General features: G+C 45.0%; 1 protein-coding gene across 1 annotated transcript in view; it reads right to left on the bottom strand.

The window, feature by feature from the left end:
• The window catches only part of WWC2 (WW and C2 domain containing 2), a gene marked incomplete at its 5' end in the record, with an annotated part of 166,592 nt that extends 157,050 nt beyond the window's left edge, over positions 1 to 9,542 (bottom strand). Inside the window, one exon of the mRNA XM_082680484.1 lies at positions 9,412 to 9,542. Coding sequence (XP_082536610.1) covers positions 9,412 to 9,542 — 131 coding nt within the window. The remainder of the gene's footprint in view (positions 1 to 9,411) is intronic.
• Positions 9,543 to 21,706: the final 12,164 nt, after the last annotated feature.

Raw genomic sequence — 21,706 nt, 5'->3', positions numbered from 1 at the left:
AGATCACTGTTATATTTATACTGCCAAGAGTAAACTGTGAACAAACAACTACAGTACTTCCAAAAGTTTGTGGGGTTTTTTGCCTGTTTCTCTCCTGTCCCTATGTATAATTCCAGTTACATCAGAGAAGAATGGGTTTGGAAAACTTTAAGTAGCATGCTGCATGTCATTAGAAGAAAAGTAATAAGAGAAGCAAAGCAACTCCTCCAATTCGGCATCCGTGTCTGATTTATTTTTATACAACAGTGCCTAGAGTCCAAGTTATTTGTGAAAGCTATGATCAATGATCACTGATCAACATGCCATTTTATCATATAGGACTAATATTTCTTTTAAATGTTTGAATAAAATATTTCAAAGACTTGATCATCTCACTTTACCTCAGAGGTTCTGGAAAGGGCCAGAGAGTAAATATTTAAGGCTTTATGGGTCACATACAATCTCGGACACATATTCTTCTTTGTTTTTATTTGTTTGTTTTACAACCCTTTAATGATGTAAGACCCATTCTTAGCTGGAGGGCTACACAAAAAGAAGGCTGCAGGCTGGGATTTGGCCCTTGGGCCACAGTTAGCCCACCCCTGCTTTTCAAGTATACCAAAAAACCATAATTATATAGTACGGCCACTTTGACTAAAGAAAAACACTTCCAACTGTTTTGTGTGTTTTTCTGTAATTTTTTTTTAAAGTAAACTAATTTTTTTAGAACAGTTTTAGATTTACAGAAAGCAAGCAGTTAATACAGTTTCCATACATCCCACCCTCCGTTTCCCCTATTGCAGTGGTACATTTATTAAAATTAATGAAGCAACATTGATACATTGTTATTAACTAAGATGCATATTTCCTTATCTTTTACGTAATGTCCTTTTTCTGTCCCAGGATCCCATCAGGACACCCTATTGTCTCCTTAGGCTCCTCCTGGCTGTGACAGTTTCTCAGACATTCCTTGGTTTTGATGGCCACGTCAGTTTTAAGGAATACTAGTCAGACAGTTTGTGAAATGCCCTCTACTGAGATTTAGTGGGTGTTTTTCTCACGATTAGACGGGGGTTTTGATAGCTTTTTGGGAGAAAGAGCGCAAAGAAAAAGTGGTCATCACATCATATCAATGGTACATCAACACGACTTATCACTGTTGACATTTACCTTGACCACCTGGCTGAGGCTATGTTTGTTAGGTTTCCTCCAACTGCTTTAAAAATAATAATAATGGGGCTTCCCTGGTGGCGCAGGGGTGGAGAGTCCGCCTGCCGATGCAGGGGACACGGGTTCGTGCCCTGGTCCGGGAGGATCCCACACGCCGCGGAGTGGCTGGGCCCGTCAGCCATGGCCGCTGAGCCTGCACGTCTGGAGCCTGTGCTCCGCAACGGGAGAGGCCACAGCAGTGAGAGGCCTGCGTACCGCAAAAAACAACAACAACAAAAATAATAATAATAATAAAAATGATTTTAATTCTTACTATATATTACTAGTTTAAAGCTTTTAAACGGCAAATGATCTTGAATAAGCTGGCTATATACATACACGCACACATTATGATTCATTATCTATGTGATTCACATCTATGCCTCTTAAAATATATTATATTTTAAATGAAGACAAAAATTAATATGGACTTTGACAGTAGATTCTACTTTTAATTCACCCTAACTCTTCTTCCTTTGCCTATTAGGAGACACAAAAAAGGTGGGTAGAGTGGCAAAGGCTAAAAGGCTAGAATAAAGGAGGAAAACTTGGGTCATACTGAGGCTCTCAAAACACTGCAGGAAATGCAAATCAAAACCACAGTAAGATACTAGCTCATCCCACCAGAAATGCTAAAAAAAGAAAAGAAAAGAAAAGAGCAAGTGTTGGTGAGGGTGTGGAGAAGCTGGAACACTCATACACTCATACAGTCATACATTCACACACTCATAAACTCACACACTCACACACACACACACTCGTACACTCATACACTGCTGGTGGGGATGTAAATGGTGCAGCCGCTGTGGAAGAGTTTGCAGTTCCTCAAAAAGTTAAATATAGAATTAACATATGACCCAGCAACTCCACTTCTAGGTATTTTATCCAAGAGAACTGAAGACACATATTCATATAAAAATTATACATAAATGTTCATGGCAGTATTATTCATAATAGCCAAAAAGTAGAATAAACACAAATGTCCAACAGCCGATGAATGGATATGCAAAGTGTGGTATAGCCATACAACTTATTATTCAAGTCATAAAAAGGAATGAAATACTGGTACATGCTACAGCATGAATGAACCCTGAAAACATTATGCTAAATGTCATTAAGCCAGACACAAAAGGAAACATACTGTATTATTCCATTTATATGAAATGTCCAGTATAGGCAGAAACATAGAGACAAAAACAGAGACAAAGTAGATTAGGGGTTGCCAAAGGCAGCAGGGGTAGGGGAAGGATGGGGAGTGAGCTCTTAATGGGTACAGGGTTTCTTTTGGGGGTAATAAAAATGGTCAGGAATTACATAATGATCATGGTTGCACAACACTGTGAATATACTCAAAAAAAACCTGTATTGTACACTTTAAAATGGCTAATTTTATGTGATGGCTAATTTTATGTGATGGGGAAAAAAGCCACTGAAAACATTCTGAAGCTATATATTTGGGAAATCATTTTTAACCCACAGCTTATACACTGTGCCTTTTAAAATCCCTTTCCTACTCTTTATACTTCTGTGGTGATTTTTTCCAGTAACAGGAGCTTCAGAAATGGATGAAGAGGGCTTCCCTGGTGGCGCAGTGGTTAAGAATCCGCCTGCCAATGCAGGGGATTGGCATTGGTTTGAGCCCTGGTCCGGGAAGATCCCACATGCCGCGGAGCAACTAAGCCCGTGCGTCACAACTACTGAGCCTGCGCTCTAGAGCCCGTGAGCCACAACTACTGAGCCCGTGTGCCACAACTACTGAAGCCCACGCGCCTAGAGCCCGTGCTCTGCAACAAGAGAAGCCACCACCATAAGAAGCCCGCACACCGCAACGAAGAGTAGCCCCCGCTCCCTGCAACTAGAGAAAGCCTGCGCCCAGCAACAAAGACCCAACGCAGCCTAAAATAAATAAACAAAAAATAAATAAATTTATTTAAAACAAAAAAAGAAATGGCTGAAGAAATTAGTCCAGGGCTTCCCTGGTGGCGCAGTGGTTGAGAGTCCGCCTGCCGATGCAGGGGACGCGGGTTCGCGCCCCGGGTCTGGGAAGATCCCACATGCCGTGGAGCGGCTGGGCCCGTGAGCCATGGCCGCTGAGCCTGTGCGTCCGGAGCCTGTGCTCCGCAACTGGAGAGGCCACAGCAGTGAGAGGCCCGCGTACCGCAAAAAAAAAATAAAAAGATAAATTAGTCCAAAATTCTAACAAGAAATCAGTTCAACCAATTTCAGTCAAGTTCACAGGACCGGAGCATACACAAGACCAGGGCCCTATCGCAAGGAAGTTACACTTCATTAGGGCTAACACTGTTTCCTACGTTTCGGTAACTCCCACTGGCAAAATGAGGCTGGTCACACTCCTCTAGAGTGTGGCATCATTCTCCTACAGACGACTACTCCGAGAAGCTGAGCAAGTGCCATCCACAAGGCAACATCTCCAGGCCCCAGAGGCACGCAGCACAGGGCCTGGTCAGGCTGCAGGGCGGCTTCTACACTTCTGCCAGCCCACCAGGGCTTGCCCACAGGAAACTGAAATCCTGGCTTGCTTGAAGGCCACATGTCACAGTGGCTGATTATGTAGCTCACAACTTAGTGATTGGCTGCTAAAAAGAAAAAAGTACTTATTTATAAATAATAGTCTTTCTTTGCAGGACATTGCAATTATTGTCCTGAGAGTTCCAACAAAATTAAGGTGCAAACTATGGACTAGTAAAGTCAGAGACGAAACCTCAGTCATGGACTAGGCACCCACTGCTCGCTCCAGCTAACATCACAGCAAACTGTTGAAAACAAGAAATATTCTGTCGGGAATTTTTGGAAGACAGCATAGTTTAGTTTAAATTACGGCTTCCCATAGTGATTTTTTTTAAAAACCTTGTTTTAAGAACCTCTCCACGCTTCAAATACCATAATCACTGAAATCATAGTAACCACTTGGCACCCAGACTTGGACAGAGCCTGGAGAGGGACGACTCCCAGCAATCTATGACAAGGGCGGTTGTGATTAAGACTATTGGGGCTGATTTTGTGTTCTCCGCTCTTATAAGTAATTCACATATTTATACTGTTAGTCAAAATGTGGCAGCTTAATTCTCTCATTATTTTTAATCTAACTGGAAAATCAATTGTCTCTGGTTGTTGGTGGTTATGGCTATAGCTATGAAAACCCAACAAGAAACTGGAAACAAGAGTAGCTCAACTAGTAGTATTCTTTCATTAACTTCACAAACTTTCTGTATCAACTGACCTAACCAACATTCATTTAACATCTACCAGATACAAAGGATACAGAGAGCAGGAATAAGCAATTAGATCTTTTGAACAATTCACACTCCAGCAGTAAGTAGGTTTAGCAAAATTACTTGCTTTGACTTTGAAAGAAAGACAGCAGAGAGTTGCATACAGCCTAACCAGGTGCCACAAACTGGGTGTGGAGAGCCAAAGTTAACTCAGACACTGGTGACACCCAGCCGACATGTCTTCCTCCTCACTGTCCCCCAGCCCCAGCCCCCAGGATTTCTTTCCTTCAATTAGAAAGGACAGGTTGCTCAACATCTGATCCAAGTCATAAACCAGAGATTATGGCCTATCAGCCCTTTTTAATGTAAAGTCACTTTGTGTGGTGGTACCTCTTTTAAATTCAGCTAGACAAAGTTATTGTATCCCTGGGTAACGTCCAATCTGAGGACGGAAAGCAAACAGAATTCCACTGGGAGTCTGTAAAACCACTCATCCTGTCTCTGAGCCCTGCCCACCTTAGCCACCTACTCCTCCAAGAGGCAAATAAATCCATCATCCCACCTTTTTCTCCCACATTGAATACAGTTTTTTTTTAAAGCACCAGGCCATTTGGCCATGATCTATGGCCCACCGTAAACACCATTTGGTGCAGTCAAAGGGTGCCCATGGTGAGCAAAATAAGAGGTGAGTGAGGGAGCAGAACTGCAAAATAACAGTTGGCCTACCTGGGGTGGGGAGGGTTGCCAAGGAGTCACAGACAGGAGCTTTCCCCAGCATTGAGCGGGGGCGGGGGGAGAGGAAGGGCAAAGTCAAGACTGTTACAGTAAAACTGTAATCTATGCAGGTTGATACAGAGCCCCAAACTGAACTTCTAATGTGCTCAAGAGTGCACTGAACTTCCAAGTTCTACGTGGACTAGTACTGTGGTTCAATGGGGTCAGCTCGATGGGTCCCCAACCCACACTCCCAAGGCATTCATCCTACGTGGCCAGCTCAGGGATCAGAGCATCCTACCTAGTTGGCAGGAACCTCTGAAGACCAAGAAAGACTGGTCAAATGGAAACCACCTAAGTATCCATCAACAGATGAATAGATAAAGAAGCTGTGGCATACAGTATGTGATATACAATGGAATACTACTCAGCAATAAAAAAAGAACAAAAATTTTGCCATTTGTGGCAACATGGATGGACTTGGAGGGCATTATGCTAAGTGAAATAAGTCAGACAGAGAAAGACAAATACTGTATGATATCACTTTTATGTGGAATTTAAAAAATACAACAAACTAGTGAATATAACATAAAAGAAGCAGACTCGCAGATACCGAGAACAAACTAGTGGTTACCAGTGGCGGGGGGCAGGGGTAACACAGGGCTGGGGAGTGGGAGGTACACACTACTGGGTGTAAGACAGGCTCAAAGATGTATCATACAGGGCTTCCCTGGTGGCGCAGTGGTTAAGAGTCCGCCTGCCAATGCAGGGGACGCGGGTTCATGCCCCGGTCCGGGAAGATCCCACATGCCGCGGAGCGGCTGGGCCTGTGAGCCATGGCCGCTGAGCCTGTGCGTCCGGAGCCTGTGCTCCGCAACGGGAGAGGCCACAGCGTTGAGAGGCCCACGTACTGCAAAAAAAAAAAAACAAAAAAAAAAAGATGTATTGTACAACATGGGGAATAGAGCCAATATTTTGTAATAACTGTAAATGGAAAGTAACCTTTGAAAATTGTACAAAAAAAAATTGCATAAAAGTAAAAAATTTTAAAAAAAAGACTGGTCAATCAGCCTGAAAAGTCAACCCTGGGCAGAGAGGTTCTCCTCCATCGAGAGACCCCTGAGCATGCCCAGATGTCCCGGAAAACTAGAGGACTGACAAAGGACACAGGCTCCAGAGTCGGACTATCTGGCTTCGAATCCTGGCTCCACGTTTAACTACAATGGCAGTCTCCCTGCGACTCCATTTCCCCATCTGTAACTGGACGATAATAACAGCACCTACCTCATAGGACTTCTGGGAGAATAAAATGAGATCACAGTTAAAGAGCTTAGCAGGGTGGCTGTCACACAGAAAACACTGAGAAAATGTGTGCAGAACCTCTACTATCTTCAGGGGTAACCGGAACTATCCGTCAGTTCCTAAATTGGAATGACAACACTACAGCTACTACTCTTTGGTGAGGCCTTAGTTAGGGGCCCCCAAACATCTCCATGGGGTTGGTGGTATGATCTTCACTTTAGAGTTGAAAATGGAGCTTTAGAGGGGTTCAGACACTCATCTAAGCTTTCTCAGCTAATAAAGGTGGAGAAAGGAAAGCTTTGATCACATTGCAGCAGAGTCTGTATCATGTATCCAAAAGCTTAAAACCATTTTAAAATAATACTTCAATATTCTAAAATCACTACTTATTGAATAAAATTATGTTCTTGTGAAATCTCCCAGCCTTCCCCCATGACATCTGCATAATTGCCTATACAATCAGAAATACCTCACAAATTCTGATAGACCATGAAAAACACAAAATTATCTTTCTTAACATAAATATGACTGGGTAAATCATCATGCCCATCTTAATGAAATGGATTTAAAAGTTCAAAAGTACTGCAGACCCACAGTTTATCAAGTCACTTTTTTTTCAGGATTTGTAATTTGATCCTGTAAAAGAAGGGGCACATTCCAATTGGCCTGTGCAACACCTCTCTGCCGGTATGTTTGGTAAGTGTGTAACAAAATTGCCTAGAGGTAATAGTTCCTCCAAATATCCTCTTCCACCATCTCTTACACTAGTTAGCAAGACTTATAGACACTGCACTGCCCTAAAATAAAACACACCAAATTTAAACTATGTCAATGTTGACTCATCTCACAGAATGTCCTTTAAAGCTCTAATACTGAGATCCAGAAATATGTATAACCGGTCAAATTTATAAATACTTAAAGATCCAACAGCTTCAAGGCAAACTGGAATAATAACAAATCACCTTAGTCAAAACTGTTTGTCCCCATCAAATGAACTGGTTACCCAGTTTCTTAAAAACAGAGTTCATGATAATTGTTAATCCATTAACAATTTTAAATAAAAGACATGCTTAACTTTCTTAAGAAGTAGTGGTAAAGATAAGCCAAGCCATATAATTTTATTTCACTTTCTATTTGCTTTACCCAGGCGTTACACAGTCTTGTAATCCTTGCTAGTAAACGCAAATGAGATGATATTAACAAAACATGTAAACTGAAGTAAAAGAGAATCTAAAATGCCTAAATATTTCAAGAATGCATTGCAGTTTCAATAACCTGAAACTCCAAGTATCAGAAAGCAGAAAGAATTACCATACAACTGTAAAAGTCAAATATTTATACAGGTGCCTTAAAAGCCACTGTTGGGTGCACACCATCATCATTGAAATTTACTATCTGTTAAGTAGTTTCAAAGTGCAATAACTGGCTTGGAGCGTGAAGTTTATGACAACAACTAATACATCTGGAGAGACTGTGAAGGCGTGATGCTTGTCATAACTTTCATCAGGTCAGCAACACGCAGCCAGGCTAGAGCAAGACGGGACCTCAGCACAGGTGCCTTTTCTCATTTCAAGAGGGAAACCTAAACCGATACCTTCATGGATAATTTAACAAGGATTGTTCCATAAATTTATAATGTCACTTGTGACTTTCTTATAAATGCTCTTTAGTAGCATTCAAAAACAATATTCTTGAGATAAAAGTAACTGAGAACATAAAGTATGAAACTATTTCAGCTTCAAATTGAGAAAAGGGGGAATGTTTAATAGGAGAAGCACCTAAAAAGGTTATAAACCCCTAAGGCCACATTCCATAAAAAGGTGGAAAGAAATTTCAGAAATGATAACATCCAAAATTTGGAATTATCCCTAATGGTATATTATTTAAATTTATAAATAGGAATACCTCCTTAATAGTTTACAAATTTACAATTAGGAATATCTCCTCTTATTCTTCCAATAATTCTAACTATAAGAAATTTTCCTTTTCAGGGTAAAGAGAAAAATGGAAAAGAGAAACAACATTTGTGAACATTCAGCTAAACTTCAGTCCCTGAACTTCTTAGATGATGATATTGTTATGTTTCTCGTCTTCACTTCTGAGCAGGAATAAAAAGTGTGTTGAAAACTACAAGAAACCACGCTAAGCTCAAGTCAGCGTTCCTCAATAACCAAGGTTCGGTTCCACTGTTCATTTCACCACTTCTTACTTCAACACAGCATCTGCCTTTTCAAGATCTGAGAGTCAGTTCAAGTTTTCAGGTGAAGATAAACACTAAGCAGTAAACCCCCAAACAAGCGTCTCTAAACTCTGGGGGGCAAAGTCAGTTACACCCACCACCAGGGCTCAGCAAGGAAGGGTGCCCGGGGCCCCCTCAGGCCCAGGGCCTCTGGCCCGACCATGGCGCACCCCGTCAAGAACGTGCAGGCAAGGCTGGGAGCCAAGGACGGCCAGAGAGATGCCACAGGTGGCCTGGACGGCTGGCTGGCCCCGCCTGGCACTTAGGCCTCCTCCTCCGGGAGGCCCAGGGCCGGGCCCCGCCTCCCAGGCCGAATGGACCCTCCAGCCTCTTGCTGGCCAACTTCAGGCGGAGGCGAGCTCGGAGCAGGGCTCAGGGGGCCCCTGTGGGTCCGTGAACTGGACACTGTGACCGCCCAGGGCGTCAATTCCACCCTTCCCTCTGCGCCCAGAGTGTCTAAAGGTCCCGGGGCCGCCGCAGAGCGGGTGGCCAAGAGGGCCCTGGAAGGGGCGGCTGCAACCGGCCCCCTCCAGGGCGCCTGGCCGGCTGACGCAGCCCCGGCTCGGGCAGAAGGTCCCGCGCCTCCTTCCCGGGACCCCTCCCGGCCACCCGGGCCGGTGACGCCCCACGCCCCCCGCGCCGCGGGCGCCGCCGCTCGGCCAGGTCTCCCGGACAACAGCCGCCGCCGCGCTTCCGAGGCGGGTCCCCGCGCCCACCCGCGGCCCGGCAGCCCACCTGTCCCGGGGGTCGATCCAGCTGGTCCTCCGGGTGTTGTGGTCGATGTAGAAGACCTTGCCGTCGTAGTCCCTGGCCTCCTCCCAGCCCCGGGGTAGCGGCAGCTGCCCGCTCCCGGCCCTCCTAGGCATGGTCGGCGGCCTCGCCGGCGAGCGGCGCCTCCATAGGGACCGGGCGCGGGACGCGGCGGGAACGCGACTGCCCGGCCCGACCCGGGCGCCGGCGTGGGGCTGCGGGGCGCGGGGCGCGGCGGGGCCACGCGCGGGGGCGCCTCAGGAAACCCTGCTCTCGGCCCCAGCGGGATCAGTCCACCATGTCTGCGTCGGAGCGGGCGAGCGAACCCTCCTCCTCCTCCTCCTCCTCGCGATCGCCGCCGCTGCCTCCGCCTCTTCCTCCTCCTCCTCCTCCCCGTCCCCCTGTGGCCGCCGAGGGTCGCGGCGCCCAGGCTGCCCGAGCCGCCGCCGTCTGGGCTCGGATCCGGGAAGCTCCGCGGAGCGGCGGCCGTGGCGGCGATGGTCTCCTCATTTGCATACGATTAGCATGCGCCCCGCCCGAGGCCCGCCCCCACCGGCTCCTCCCCTCGCTCGGCTCATCTGCATGCACATTCCTCGCCGCCACATTCCAGGGCTTAACCCTGCCGCTCCCGCGGCACGCTGCGCCTGCCGGGGCGCCGGCCCGAGTCAGGGGCGGAAGGGAGCCGCGGGCCAGGTGGGAGGGAAGACGGAGAAGGAATGCGCTGCTCGCTGCTTCCCCTTGACCCCAAATATCTCCCTACGGCCGACCACTTGGGGTTTTAGAGCTTCGGGACGGGAAAGGCGGCTAAAGAGAAGTCCCCGCAGCCCTCTCCACCGCCTTCCGACTTCTAGGGAAACCACAAGACTTTCGAGAGGAAAGGGGTGGGGAGGCTCTCTTCGGAAGACAAGGTCCCAGCAAACCGAGAAGGCACAAAGGCTCCCCCGCTCCCCCTCGGACCCCGGGGCGTTCCGGGCGGTGGGAAAGTGTGAAAAGCAGAGCCAGCGCTCGAAAGCGCGTCAGTGGCGCGTCCGGGGCGGTGTCGCCCTCGGGGCCTCTGCAGGGCGCCCGGCCCTCCGTAGGGCGCCCGGCCCTCCGTGACCTCAGCCTCGCGGCGGAAAGCGAAGGCGGATCCCGCGGTCCGAGGGCGCCGCGACATGCCTGCCCCGGTGCCCCGCTGCGCGGGGGAAACTCGGGCCAGATTCGGAAAAGCCACTGCACCCCCCCTCCCCCCACACCCCCCGCCGCGGCCGTCGTCGTCGTCGTCGTCCGCCGCGCGCGGGCCTGAGGCGCTCCACACGGGGGCCCTGCGCTGGACGTGCACGCGCCCGGGAGCCAGCCCCTTACGTCCGCCCGCGCCCCGGGAAGTCCCCCGCCCGCGCCCCGGGAAGTCCCCCACCCGGAGCCCCGCCGAGGCCCAGAAGGTGTGGGCGAGCCCGCTGGCAGGAAAACGCGGCGGCCTGGCGGCCAGGCTTTCCTAGACCCTGGATGTGTCCGGGGAGGAACGTGGACTTTCTCTCCTTCTACAAGTATTTATTTATTCAGCAGCTACTACGCCCTGGTCGGCCCTGAGGAGGGTCCGGACGTCGGGCTCCGGGCTGGACGATTCCACGAGCCGCAGGCCTGGCAGGGCTCGGACACACAGCATTTGTGCCCCCAGCCCCTCGGTCTGGGAGGGAGCCTCCCAGTCCCCAGACTCCTCTCCAGCCAGGTCTACACCACCGTCCCATTCATATTCTGCTGGGTTACTAAGCAGCTGCTTTTAGAGTAAAAACAAAAAACAAAATAAAAAAACGGAGGAAGACCCGGAGATCATTCACCTTTTGGTGTGAATTCGCTTAATCCTGCCGCCTAATTTGTAAAGACTTCCCCACCTTGTGCGGGACGCAGCGCACAGCAAGGGCTTTCAGGGGGTTTGGAACAACGTCCGCCTCCCCTCCTGGGTGCACAGACCGGTAAGGGAGTCAGGTGAATTGAGATTCTCTACAGCGCGGAGCTGGCGCTGCGCGGTTAGTGTAGCAGCTGCCCTGGAGGCTGGGGACGGCCTTTGGTTCTCCAGGCCGTCGGGGCATCTGCGGTCAATCTCGAAGGTGGAGGGAGGAGGGTGGTCCTCGAGAGGAAGGACGTGGGGTCAGGCTTGGAACAGCTTCATGGCGGGGACTGGACCTGACGTCTCGGGCGAGGGCCTTAGAAGGGGTTGTATTTGTACTCGGAGCATCTGGGCAGAAACTTTTAACTACTAGAAACTCTAGAGAGAACTCCTGGGAAGGAGCTACCAGAGGTCGCAGGAGTTGGGGAACGGAGTCACCCAAGATGAACTCACTTACTGTATCTTTCTAGGTCTTCCTCGTTTACACCCAGGAAACTAGGCTTCGCCTGTAACAAAGGGAAGCCCCCGCTTCCAGGTCCTGTGTTCAGCCCCACTCCATTGATAAGGAAGTGATCACACAAGGCAAGCTTCTCCTGTTCAGGTGAGATGTGACATCCTAGTGGATAATCTTAAGGTTGTACTTATGAATGCTGTGAAAAAGATGAGACCTGGCTAAAACTAATCTCTCACACCACTGAGTGAACGAGGTGCTTTGTTTTGGACTGGTCTATACTGGCCCATTAGCATGGCCAAAATTTGTGTTATGGTATACTAATAACATCATTCGGCAACCCAGCCAAGCCATTCTTGTTTAAACCTTGCTTCCTGCTGTGCTTTCCCCCCTCAAAAAAAACCAATTAGAAAACATGAATTATATTAAAATGTCTGCATCCTACTGTTAAAAAAAAAAAAAGTAACACACTTTGCTGTTGCCACAATTTAGTTTGTTTCACTGGAATGAACTACTGCCCAATACTTCTCGGTGTTATTTCACATTTGATAAGCTTTCAGGTAAGTATTCTTACCCAACTTCTAAAACCGATGAGGAACCCAAAATGGCACACAGCGGTAAATGACATTTATTGTTCTATAAATCTCAAGACTTCAAAAAGGGACCCTAAATAGACAAACAAAACTCTGAAGCATTTAAGAGGCAAGCTCGCTTCTTCTCCCCCACTGGGTGGCACAGGAAACATTTGGTCACACAAAAGCAGTTAAGATGACAGAAAGGAAAATTGCTCCTCTGCAGGGTTTTTTTGTCTTGATCAAGTTTTCACTCTGCTGTTCTGAGTTCACCCAGTTTACACAGTACCATCCCTTCGGAAAATTCCTAGTGGTTAAGACAATGAAGATTATCCCTAGTTTATAGATGGATACATTTAGATTTCATTTGGTTCCAGTTGATCATTGGCACAGAAGGATGATGCTGTCTGCTGTCCTGGATACCAGATTACCACAGTCTATGGCAGCACTAGCCGCTGAAGAGTCTGTTTTCTGGCCTTCAATTCCCTTTTCTCCCAGCTTTACATTTTCTCTGGTACTAATAGTCTGTGGGGGAGTGAGCTGCCATTAAACAAAGCTCCCACGTCAACGTCCAAATCCTGCGTGGCAGGAAAATTAGCAGTATCAAAAATGGGAGTAGACAGTGAAATTTATTTCAACAGATAATTAGTTATAACTATCCAAATTTAAAATATGTATACTTTTAATCCAGCAATCCCGGTGCTACAGGTTTACCTACGGATATTAAAATTCCTCAGGATTTGCAAGGATGTTCATTGTAGCATGCTTCATAATAACAAAACTGGAAAAACCACCAGCATCCATCATTAAGGGACTAAGTAAGTGAATTATCCATACTCAGCAGGCATATTAAAAGCATTGCATAAAAATGTATGTGCTGATAATGTGTGTGCTGATCCTGGAAAGATGTCCAGGATCTTTAAGTGAAAAAAAGCAAGGTGCAAAAACCACTTGCTTGTTAACTTCACTGGAGGTGGAGCCAATCATAAAATTTAAAGAACACAGCCTCCTATATACTTCCTTAGTGTCAAAGGGAGAATTCAGACAGTATATTAAGAGAATGGGGACTGTCAGAAAGGTCTCGTCAAAGCAGTATACATAAGGAAAACGATCATTAAAAGGGATGGGGTCGAGATGAGTGGACATGATTCCAAAATGGACCGGCGTGGCAGGGCGTGCTTGTAGGAGGAAATGGATATTGGAAACTCCAAGGTGAATCTGGTGTGCAAGATCCCAAGACTGGCTGGAGCCGTCTAGTTAGGAGGCTGGTGTGGTAATATAGGTATGAGAGAGATAAAGGTCTGGATTAGAAATAAAGTGAGGAAGGCATGAAAAGGAATGATCCGGCAAGAATTCGCTACTGATTAGATTAAGCAGTAAATCTACCACAAGGAGGAATCTGGTATGAGTCCAAGATTTTAGGCCGTCAAGAGAAACTCAAATAGCTGAAATAAATGAGGAAGTCCAAAGGGGGATCTGATATGGGGTTTGATTTTAGAAATTAGAGATACCCAGCAGAAAGTTAAAGGTCGGGACTCAAGCTCAAACAAAAGGTCAGGACTGCAAATACATGGTCAAATGTCACCCATCTGAAATTCTGTAAAGGGCTGAGGATTCAGGATTGAATCTTGGGAAAGAAACATCAGTATAAGTCTAATAGCATTAAGTAACCCATCTATAGTCCTGTATTTGGCCTGTAATTCTTCAGTAATTTGATGTGATTTAATTTATTTCTTTGTAAAATGTGGTCTCCATTTTCAGTGATGTGTGTAAGAATTCGTTACTAGCGTGTAATCCATCTCTGAATGAATTATTGTTATAAACTTTAAGCTTAAGCTATTGAATCAACTCATGTGTAGGACAAGATGAACTGGTTTTCAATATTTTAATATCTCCTGTCTCCTCAAGGAGATCAGGGATTATATCAACTGGAACTTCTAAATAAGGATAACTTTTTCTTTCCTGAATCAAGCTAGTGACTTTTTTGGTTTTGTTTTTGCTCTTCTGCAACCGAAACGTTAAAATAAATAACATCTCTAGGTATTATGAATCAGTAGCCCTAATCCACAATTCCTAAGTCTTATTGTCTAGACAGTCCTGAAAAAGATAGGCATATGAGCGTTAAGAATTCCCAGTGCCAAGCCAGACCAGAAACCTCGATAACCACAGCCACTTCCCTGCCAGTTACTCATTATAGCAACACCTTGGGCAACAGCGATCATTCCAGTTCAGTAGCAAGTAAGCAACATCAAACAGGTTAGATTTTACCTTACTCACTGCAGAGGGAGACCCACATTGAGCGAATGCTGTGGTTGCTAAAGAGATAGAAAACATTTAATAGCTGTCTTATTAACTAAAAGGAACAAAAGCTCCAATGCCATGTTTGTATGTGTGAGGCTCTCAGAGGGTACCTCTTGTATACTCTGTGGGGTAGACTCTTAGAATAAATATTCACTGACATTCTTTCTTACATAATGAAAAAATATAAGGTTCCATTTTCCTTTTACCGTCTTTAATTTGCATTTTTCCCCCATTCCAACTTTATAATCCACGAAAAACAGCTTCTTTAAAAGACGGGATGGTATTCCCTCATCCCTATCTTTTAAAACTATTTCATATCTCCTTTCCTATCCCTCTGAATTTTCCATTAAAATCTTTATTTCTACTTATTATTTCTCAGTCTTTCTCTCTTTCTCCACTTCATCCTCTCTCTTTCTCTTAGTTCTTGATTTCCTGATGTTGACTCAATGCTGTGAATTTGGCTTTAAGAAATTTAACTGCAGTATAATCTCCCAAATTTGTCTGATTTAGGGATATTCAAATTGAATAAGGAGAAAAATTGGTCTATGTAATAAAACATGTTCAAAGAAGTGTATTTTGCCAATAAACGTATGGAAAGTTGCTCAACATCATTAAGAACCAGTGAAATGAAAACTAAAACCACAGTGAGATACTCATGTAGCTGCTACACTGGCAAAAACTTAAGTTTAAAAATATCAGGTGTTGGTAAGAATGTGGAGCGACAGGTATTGTCATCAGTGACGGGTGGCAATACAAATTGATACAGACACAGTTTGGCCATATCTAGGAAAATTGAGGATATCCACATCCTATGACCTAGTAATTCCATTCCTAGGTATATCCCTAGAGAAATTCACACATATATGCTCCAGATCCACGTACAAGAAATGTTTAGGGTGTATTATTTACAGTAGCCTAAAAGTGAAGCATGCAACTGTCTGATAAAGAATGTAGTGGATAAATATATTGTGTGGTTTATTTATGCAATACAGTAGAGCAATGATAAATGGATGAACTATAGCTACACAAAACCCCTTCGGTAAATCTTTAAAAATATAATGTTGGGTAAAAGAAGCAAGAAACAAAAGAATTTGTACAGAGAGATTTCATTCACATAAAGTTCACAAAAACAGGTAAAACCAAACTATATTGATTAGAGATGTGTATGTAAGAGGTGAAAGTATAAAGAAAAATGAGGAAATAAGTACCGCAAAGGTCAACATAGTGCTTACTTCTAAAGGGAGGGATAATGTTGAACTTGGGGAGAAGGACATGGGGAGAGGAATTCTGTTAATGTTCTGAGGTTTTTTTAAACCTGTTTGCTTTATATTTTTTGTTAAACTATATGCACATGTTTATACACTTTTCTGTATGTATGTATGTTACATTTCTCTTTCTCTCTCTCACACACACACACACACGGAAATACTATAGTTTTATCTTGAAGCGTGGGAATACCCAAGACCTGGGAAACCTGCTTTAATGAACAGATGAAAATTGTACTTGTAATTGGCACATTCAGTGTGTGAATGCAAATGCCCCACTAAAGGTTATTCTTTCTAAAATAGAGTAAGCTCCCTTATTTGTTTATTTACAGATGTTGAGACATATATACAAATAAGGTCCAATTACAATAATTCTGTAAAACGAAGCTATATCCTTCAAATTCGTATCCTGTACCAGAACTTCTTAAAACCATAAGAAATTATGCACAGCAATAATTCTACACAACCAATATTCTGTCTGGCTGCTAAACACTTTCAGTTTTAAAATGGCCTGACTACTGTTCCACTGGTGTCCTGGGGGGGGGGGCAGCGGGTAGGCCAGCGGAGGCCCGACTTTACTGAACTGTGCTGTGCATGCCAGTTTTTTTAGCTCTCACCCTTCAGCTCACTCAACTCTTTTTGTAGAAAACATCCAAATCACCTCTTCTAGAATTTACCTAGACCACCAAATCACAAAATAAAACAAGTCCCTCACTCATCCATTCAACTTCTATTGCACACTTAATATGAACAGGGTTCTGAAAACTAAAGGCTGAAAAAGAACAAGGTCCCTGCTCGATTGCAACAGTACTGGTTCTCAGTATTTGGGTATTCCCATGCATTGTGGTGTTTTTGTGTCTTTAAATATCTGTAATTTTGTTGGTGTAATACCGTTATTTTAATATTTAAAAAATAAAAAATTGGAGCCATTTACTTCTTGAGACACACCCAAGAAATTTAGATTATTTTTATGTTGAAAAATGTGAAAACTACAGAAAAATTGAAAGAATAATAAAATGAATACCTGTGTAAGCATCTTCCAGATCCACCAGGCGATATTAACATGTTGCCATGTTACTATCTCTTTTATATCTCTGTTTGTAGATAAAGACTTTTTTATTCAACCATTTAAAGTAAAAATAAGGACATCCTCTGACATAACCATAGTATTATTATCAACCCCCAGATTAAAATTGATATAATAAATACTACTTAATATACAGTCCATATCCACATTTCCCCAATTACCCTAAAGCGTCCTGTACAGCTGTTTGTTGTTTTTTAAACAGGATGCCGTCAAGGACACCACGTGGCACTTAATTGTCCTGTCTCTTTAGTCTCCTCCAATCTTGAACATCCCCCTGCTTTCATGACAATGATGAAGAGTCTAGGCTGGCAGTTTTGCAAAATATCCCACAATCTGGGTTTAGATGATTTCCTCAAGATTCAGATGAAAATCCTTGTCCAGAAAACTCCATGGTTAGGTTTATATTTCCCACCTCATCACATCAGGAGGCCTGTGGTGTCAGTTTTGTCCCATCGTTGGTCCCATGCACCACTGAATGATGCAAAGTGGCATCTGACAGGTGTATCTGATACCACTGCAAAGGCCTCTTTTCTCCTCTGTACTAATAACTATCTGTGGGGTTATACTTTAAGACTATATGAATATCCTTTTCCCAAACAAATCTTTCACCCATGCATTTGGCATTTATTCAAGAGCCATGCTTACATACATCAATTATTACATTCATGGTTCCAAAATGGTGGGTTTTTTCCTTACATTTACCAGCCAGCATTTTTATGTGAAGAAATTTCCCTATCTCTTTCTGCCATGATTGTTGTTATTTTTTTATCACTAGGGACATATGGATTATTTTTTAGTGTGTTATAATCCATTCCAGCGTTTTTTCTTGTGGTAAAATAAATGTAATACCTACCATTTTAATCATTTTTAAGTGTACAGTTTAGGGGCCTTAAGTACATTCACACTGTTGTGCAACCATCACCACCATCCGTCTCCAGGACTCCATCTTCCCCACGTGAACTCTGTGCCCCTTAAACACTAAGTCCCCATGCTCCCCCCTCCCCCGTTCCTGGCAACTGCACCATCTTTTTTTTTACGCTCAAATTGTCTTAGATTTGGCCTATGGGAGCTCCTTCATTGTATTTCCTGTGTTCTCTGACATGTCCCCATCATTCTTTTTTTTTAATATAAATTTATTTATTTATTTATCTCTGGCTGCGTTGGGTCTTTGTTGCTGCGTGCAGGCTTTCTCTAGTTGTGGTGAACGGGGGCTACTCTTTGTTGCTGTGCGCGGGCTTCTCATTGCAGTGGCTTCTCTTGTTGCAGAGCATGGGCTCTAGGTGTGGGGGCTTCAGTAGTTGTGGCTCGCAGGCTCAGTAGTCGTGGCTTGCAGGCTCTAGAGCTCAGGCTCAGTAGTTGTGGCTCGCAGGCTCTAGAGCGCAGGCTCAGTAGTTGTGGCGCACGGACTTAGTTGCTCCACAGCATGTGGGATCTTCCCGGACCAGGGCTCAAACCCGTGTCCCCTGCATTGGCAGGCAGACTCTCAACCACTGCACCACACGGGAAGTCCCATATCCCCATCATTCTTTGAGCATTTCCTTGTTTTCTGGCACAAGAAGATTCTCCAGGCTCCCTTTAATCCTTTGCCTGTCCCAGAGCTTGACTCAGCCATTTCTCCAAGGACCCCAGGTCCTTTTAGTGGGCAGTGAATGGTATTTAGAAACTAACATCTGAGCATCTAGGTGAAGTCACCGATATTGGAGGGTCACCCAGGCCCTCTTAGTAGATACATGTACATGCTTATCTATTTCTCTGTCAAAAACCACGAGTTCATATGAATTCCTTCAGTTCAAACTCAACATCACAGCACTCACTCCAGTGTTGTTTCCTTTCCGTGTTTGTAACGCCCTTCTCGAACAGGGAGAAAACTGACTCTCCTTCTTCTCAGTGTATTTATGTATTTAATCGATACCCCTGAATGTAACCAGCCTCCCAAGGCTGCCACTGTGCCTTCCCCAATGATACCACCCCCCACCCACCCCCGTGGCCTGCACACCTCGCGTTCAGCCCACGCCCTCCCAGAAGCCTCTCCTACCCTCTGTGGGCTCCCGCACCCGGTGCTGGGCCACTCTGCCGTGCAGGAGCCCTCCTCACCCCACTCAAGCTCCCATACCCCACACCAGGGCACCCGACGCCCTCAAACGACTCATCTGCTCCGGCTCTGACACCCCACGCTGGGCTGCACCTCCACGAGGACACCATCTCTGTGCTGCTTGTTTTACTGCCCTTCCAAGCACACCCTCTTCTTACCCTTCTTGGTAAGTCCCACATCCCACACCAGGGGGACTGCCCATCTGCTTGGACGTCCCCGCCGCTAGGGCTCTGACTCTCACACTCGTAAGCGTAGCGTTTCTCACAACTTCAGTAGAACCTTGGTAACCTCTTGGTAACCTTGTTAAAAATGAAGATTGGGCTTCCCTGGTGGCACAGTGGTTGAGAGTCCGCCTGCCGATGCAGGGGACACGGGTTCGTGCCCCGGTCCGGGAAGATCCCACATGCTGTGGAGCGGCTGGGCCCGTGAGCCATGGCCGCTGAGCCTGCGCGTCCGGAGCCTGTGCTCCGCAGCGGGAGAGGCCACAACAGTGAGAGGCCCGCGTACCGAAAAAAAAAAAGGAAAAAAATGCAGATTGCCGGGTCCCACTCCCAGAGATTATGATTCAGTCAATTGAAATGAGATGGTGAGATCCACATCCTCAACAGGTGCTCCTGATGCAAGTGGTCTGAGTGACAATTTAAGAAATTCTGTTTTCATCTGGAATAACAGCATCAAAAGATAAGCACGTTTAATATGTTGACAAGTATTGCCAAACCGTCTGCCTGAAAGGCTGTACCACGTTGTGATTCCACTGGCTGTGCATAGCAGTGCACTGTCCCAGACCTTTCAGCATACCCCTCTAAGGGGAGGTGCTTCACGAACATTGGGTGTGTGGGGGGAGCGGGGGGTCCTCTTCCCTGGGCCTCAGGTTCCTTATAAAATCAGGATCTTGGATTAAATCAGTGCTTCCAAACTTTCCTGGTGATGAACATCACTTGGAAGTCTTGTTAAAAATCCAGATTTGCAGGATCAGGTCTACTGCATCAGACTCTCTAGGGGAAGGGAGTGGGAATCTGTTTGTTTAACAGTAATCCCGAGCTTCTCTTGAGTAAGTTCCACGTTACTCCTTTGACTAAGTGAGTTTTGTAAATATTGCTCTGATCGACTTTGAATGTTCCCTTCGGTTCTATAATATTTTAATTTCACCTGACTGTACAAGACCTTTTGTTTTAATTATGAACCAATAGCCGTGAACTTTAGAGGAAAAAGTACAAGCTGTCTGCAGAGCAGCTATAATGCTCAAATAAGATATACGTGGATGATAAATTCAAGACATGTCTTTTACATCTTTGTGAAGGCTAAATATTTCAGATATTTTTACATTTTTAAAGAAACTGCCACTGCAAAGATTTAAAATATTCCAAGAAAAACTTCAGACCTGAAGGAAGATCAGACTTCAAGTAAAAGAAAGTTTTGAAGTTCTCAAGTTTCTCAGTGAAAAGGAAATAAGTCCAGTTGAAAACAGTAATAATGATAAAAGAGGATTGAAAGTAGATCTTACGACACCACACTGAATGAATGATGTGTAATTTGGAGAAGTTATGGTTAAAGAGGTTGCTGCAGAGGAATGCATTGATTCATCTAAAACAAATATTAAACTGAAGATTTTCCATATTGAAGTGATTTTTCTTTATGTATTATATTGATTTATGAGTCATATTTACACACACTCTTAAAATTGGAAGTCATCAGGTCACTGTTGGCTATTGGATATTTTGGTCAAATAAATCTTGTTATAGACTTTTAAAAAAAAGTTACTTATTGGGACTTCCTGGGTGGTGCAGTGGTTAAGAATCCGCCTGCCAATGCAGGGGACACAGGTTTGAGCCCTGGTCCAGGAAGATCCCACATGCCACGGAGCAACTAAGGCTGTGTGCCACAACTACTGAGCCTGCGCTCTAGAGCCCGTGAGCCACAACTACTGAAGCCCACGCGCCACAACTACTGAAGTCTGCGTGCCTAGAGTCTGTGCTCCGCAACAAGAGAAGCCACTGCAATGAGAAGCCCGCACACCACAACCAAGAGTAGCCCCCACTTGTTGCAACTAGAGAAAGCCCGCTCGCAGCAACGAAGACCCAGTGCAGCCAAAAATAAATAAACAAATATTTTTTAAAAAGTTAATTATTTAGCACTTACCATGAGCCACCATCCCAAGTGCTTTGCTTCTGTAAACTCATTTTCTCTTCCATCAACTCTATGGAGTATGTACTTTCATGACTCCTTTTTGAGAGGAGAGGAAACTGAGGCACAGATCACTTGACTTGTTTGCCCACAAACACATGGCTATTAAGTGATGAAGCTGGAAGTCAAACCCAAGGGGACTGACTTTGGGACCTGTGTTCTTGGCCACATCACAGCAGGGTGGTGGTTAGTGTGGACAATTGTTATGAAGAGCACATTGCTTCCTTTACTTTCTGTCTTCATTCAAAATTGAGTCATTATTATTAGCAAACGTTTAGGTACACCCGAGCCAGGTTTCTCACTGTCCAAAAAAAAAAAAAAAAAAAAAAGTTACAAATAAGCAAGGGGGAAATCTAGAGTGAACCCTGTGGTACTAGAACTGTGTTGGAGACATCAGTATGAACTCAAGTTTTCATGTGTAGTTTAATATAGGAAGATAGGGAAGTAGATAGATAGATAGA

This window comes from Grampus griseus (assembly GCF_964374135.1).
Source record: "Grampus griseus genome assembly, chromosome: 21".
Taxonomy (NCBI): Eukaryota; Metazoa; Chordata; class Mammalia; order Artiodactyla; family Delphinidae; genus Grampus; species Grampus griseus.
Note: the sequence above shows the minus strand (reverse complement) of the source record. Positions and strands in the feature narration are given on the sequence as shown.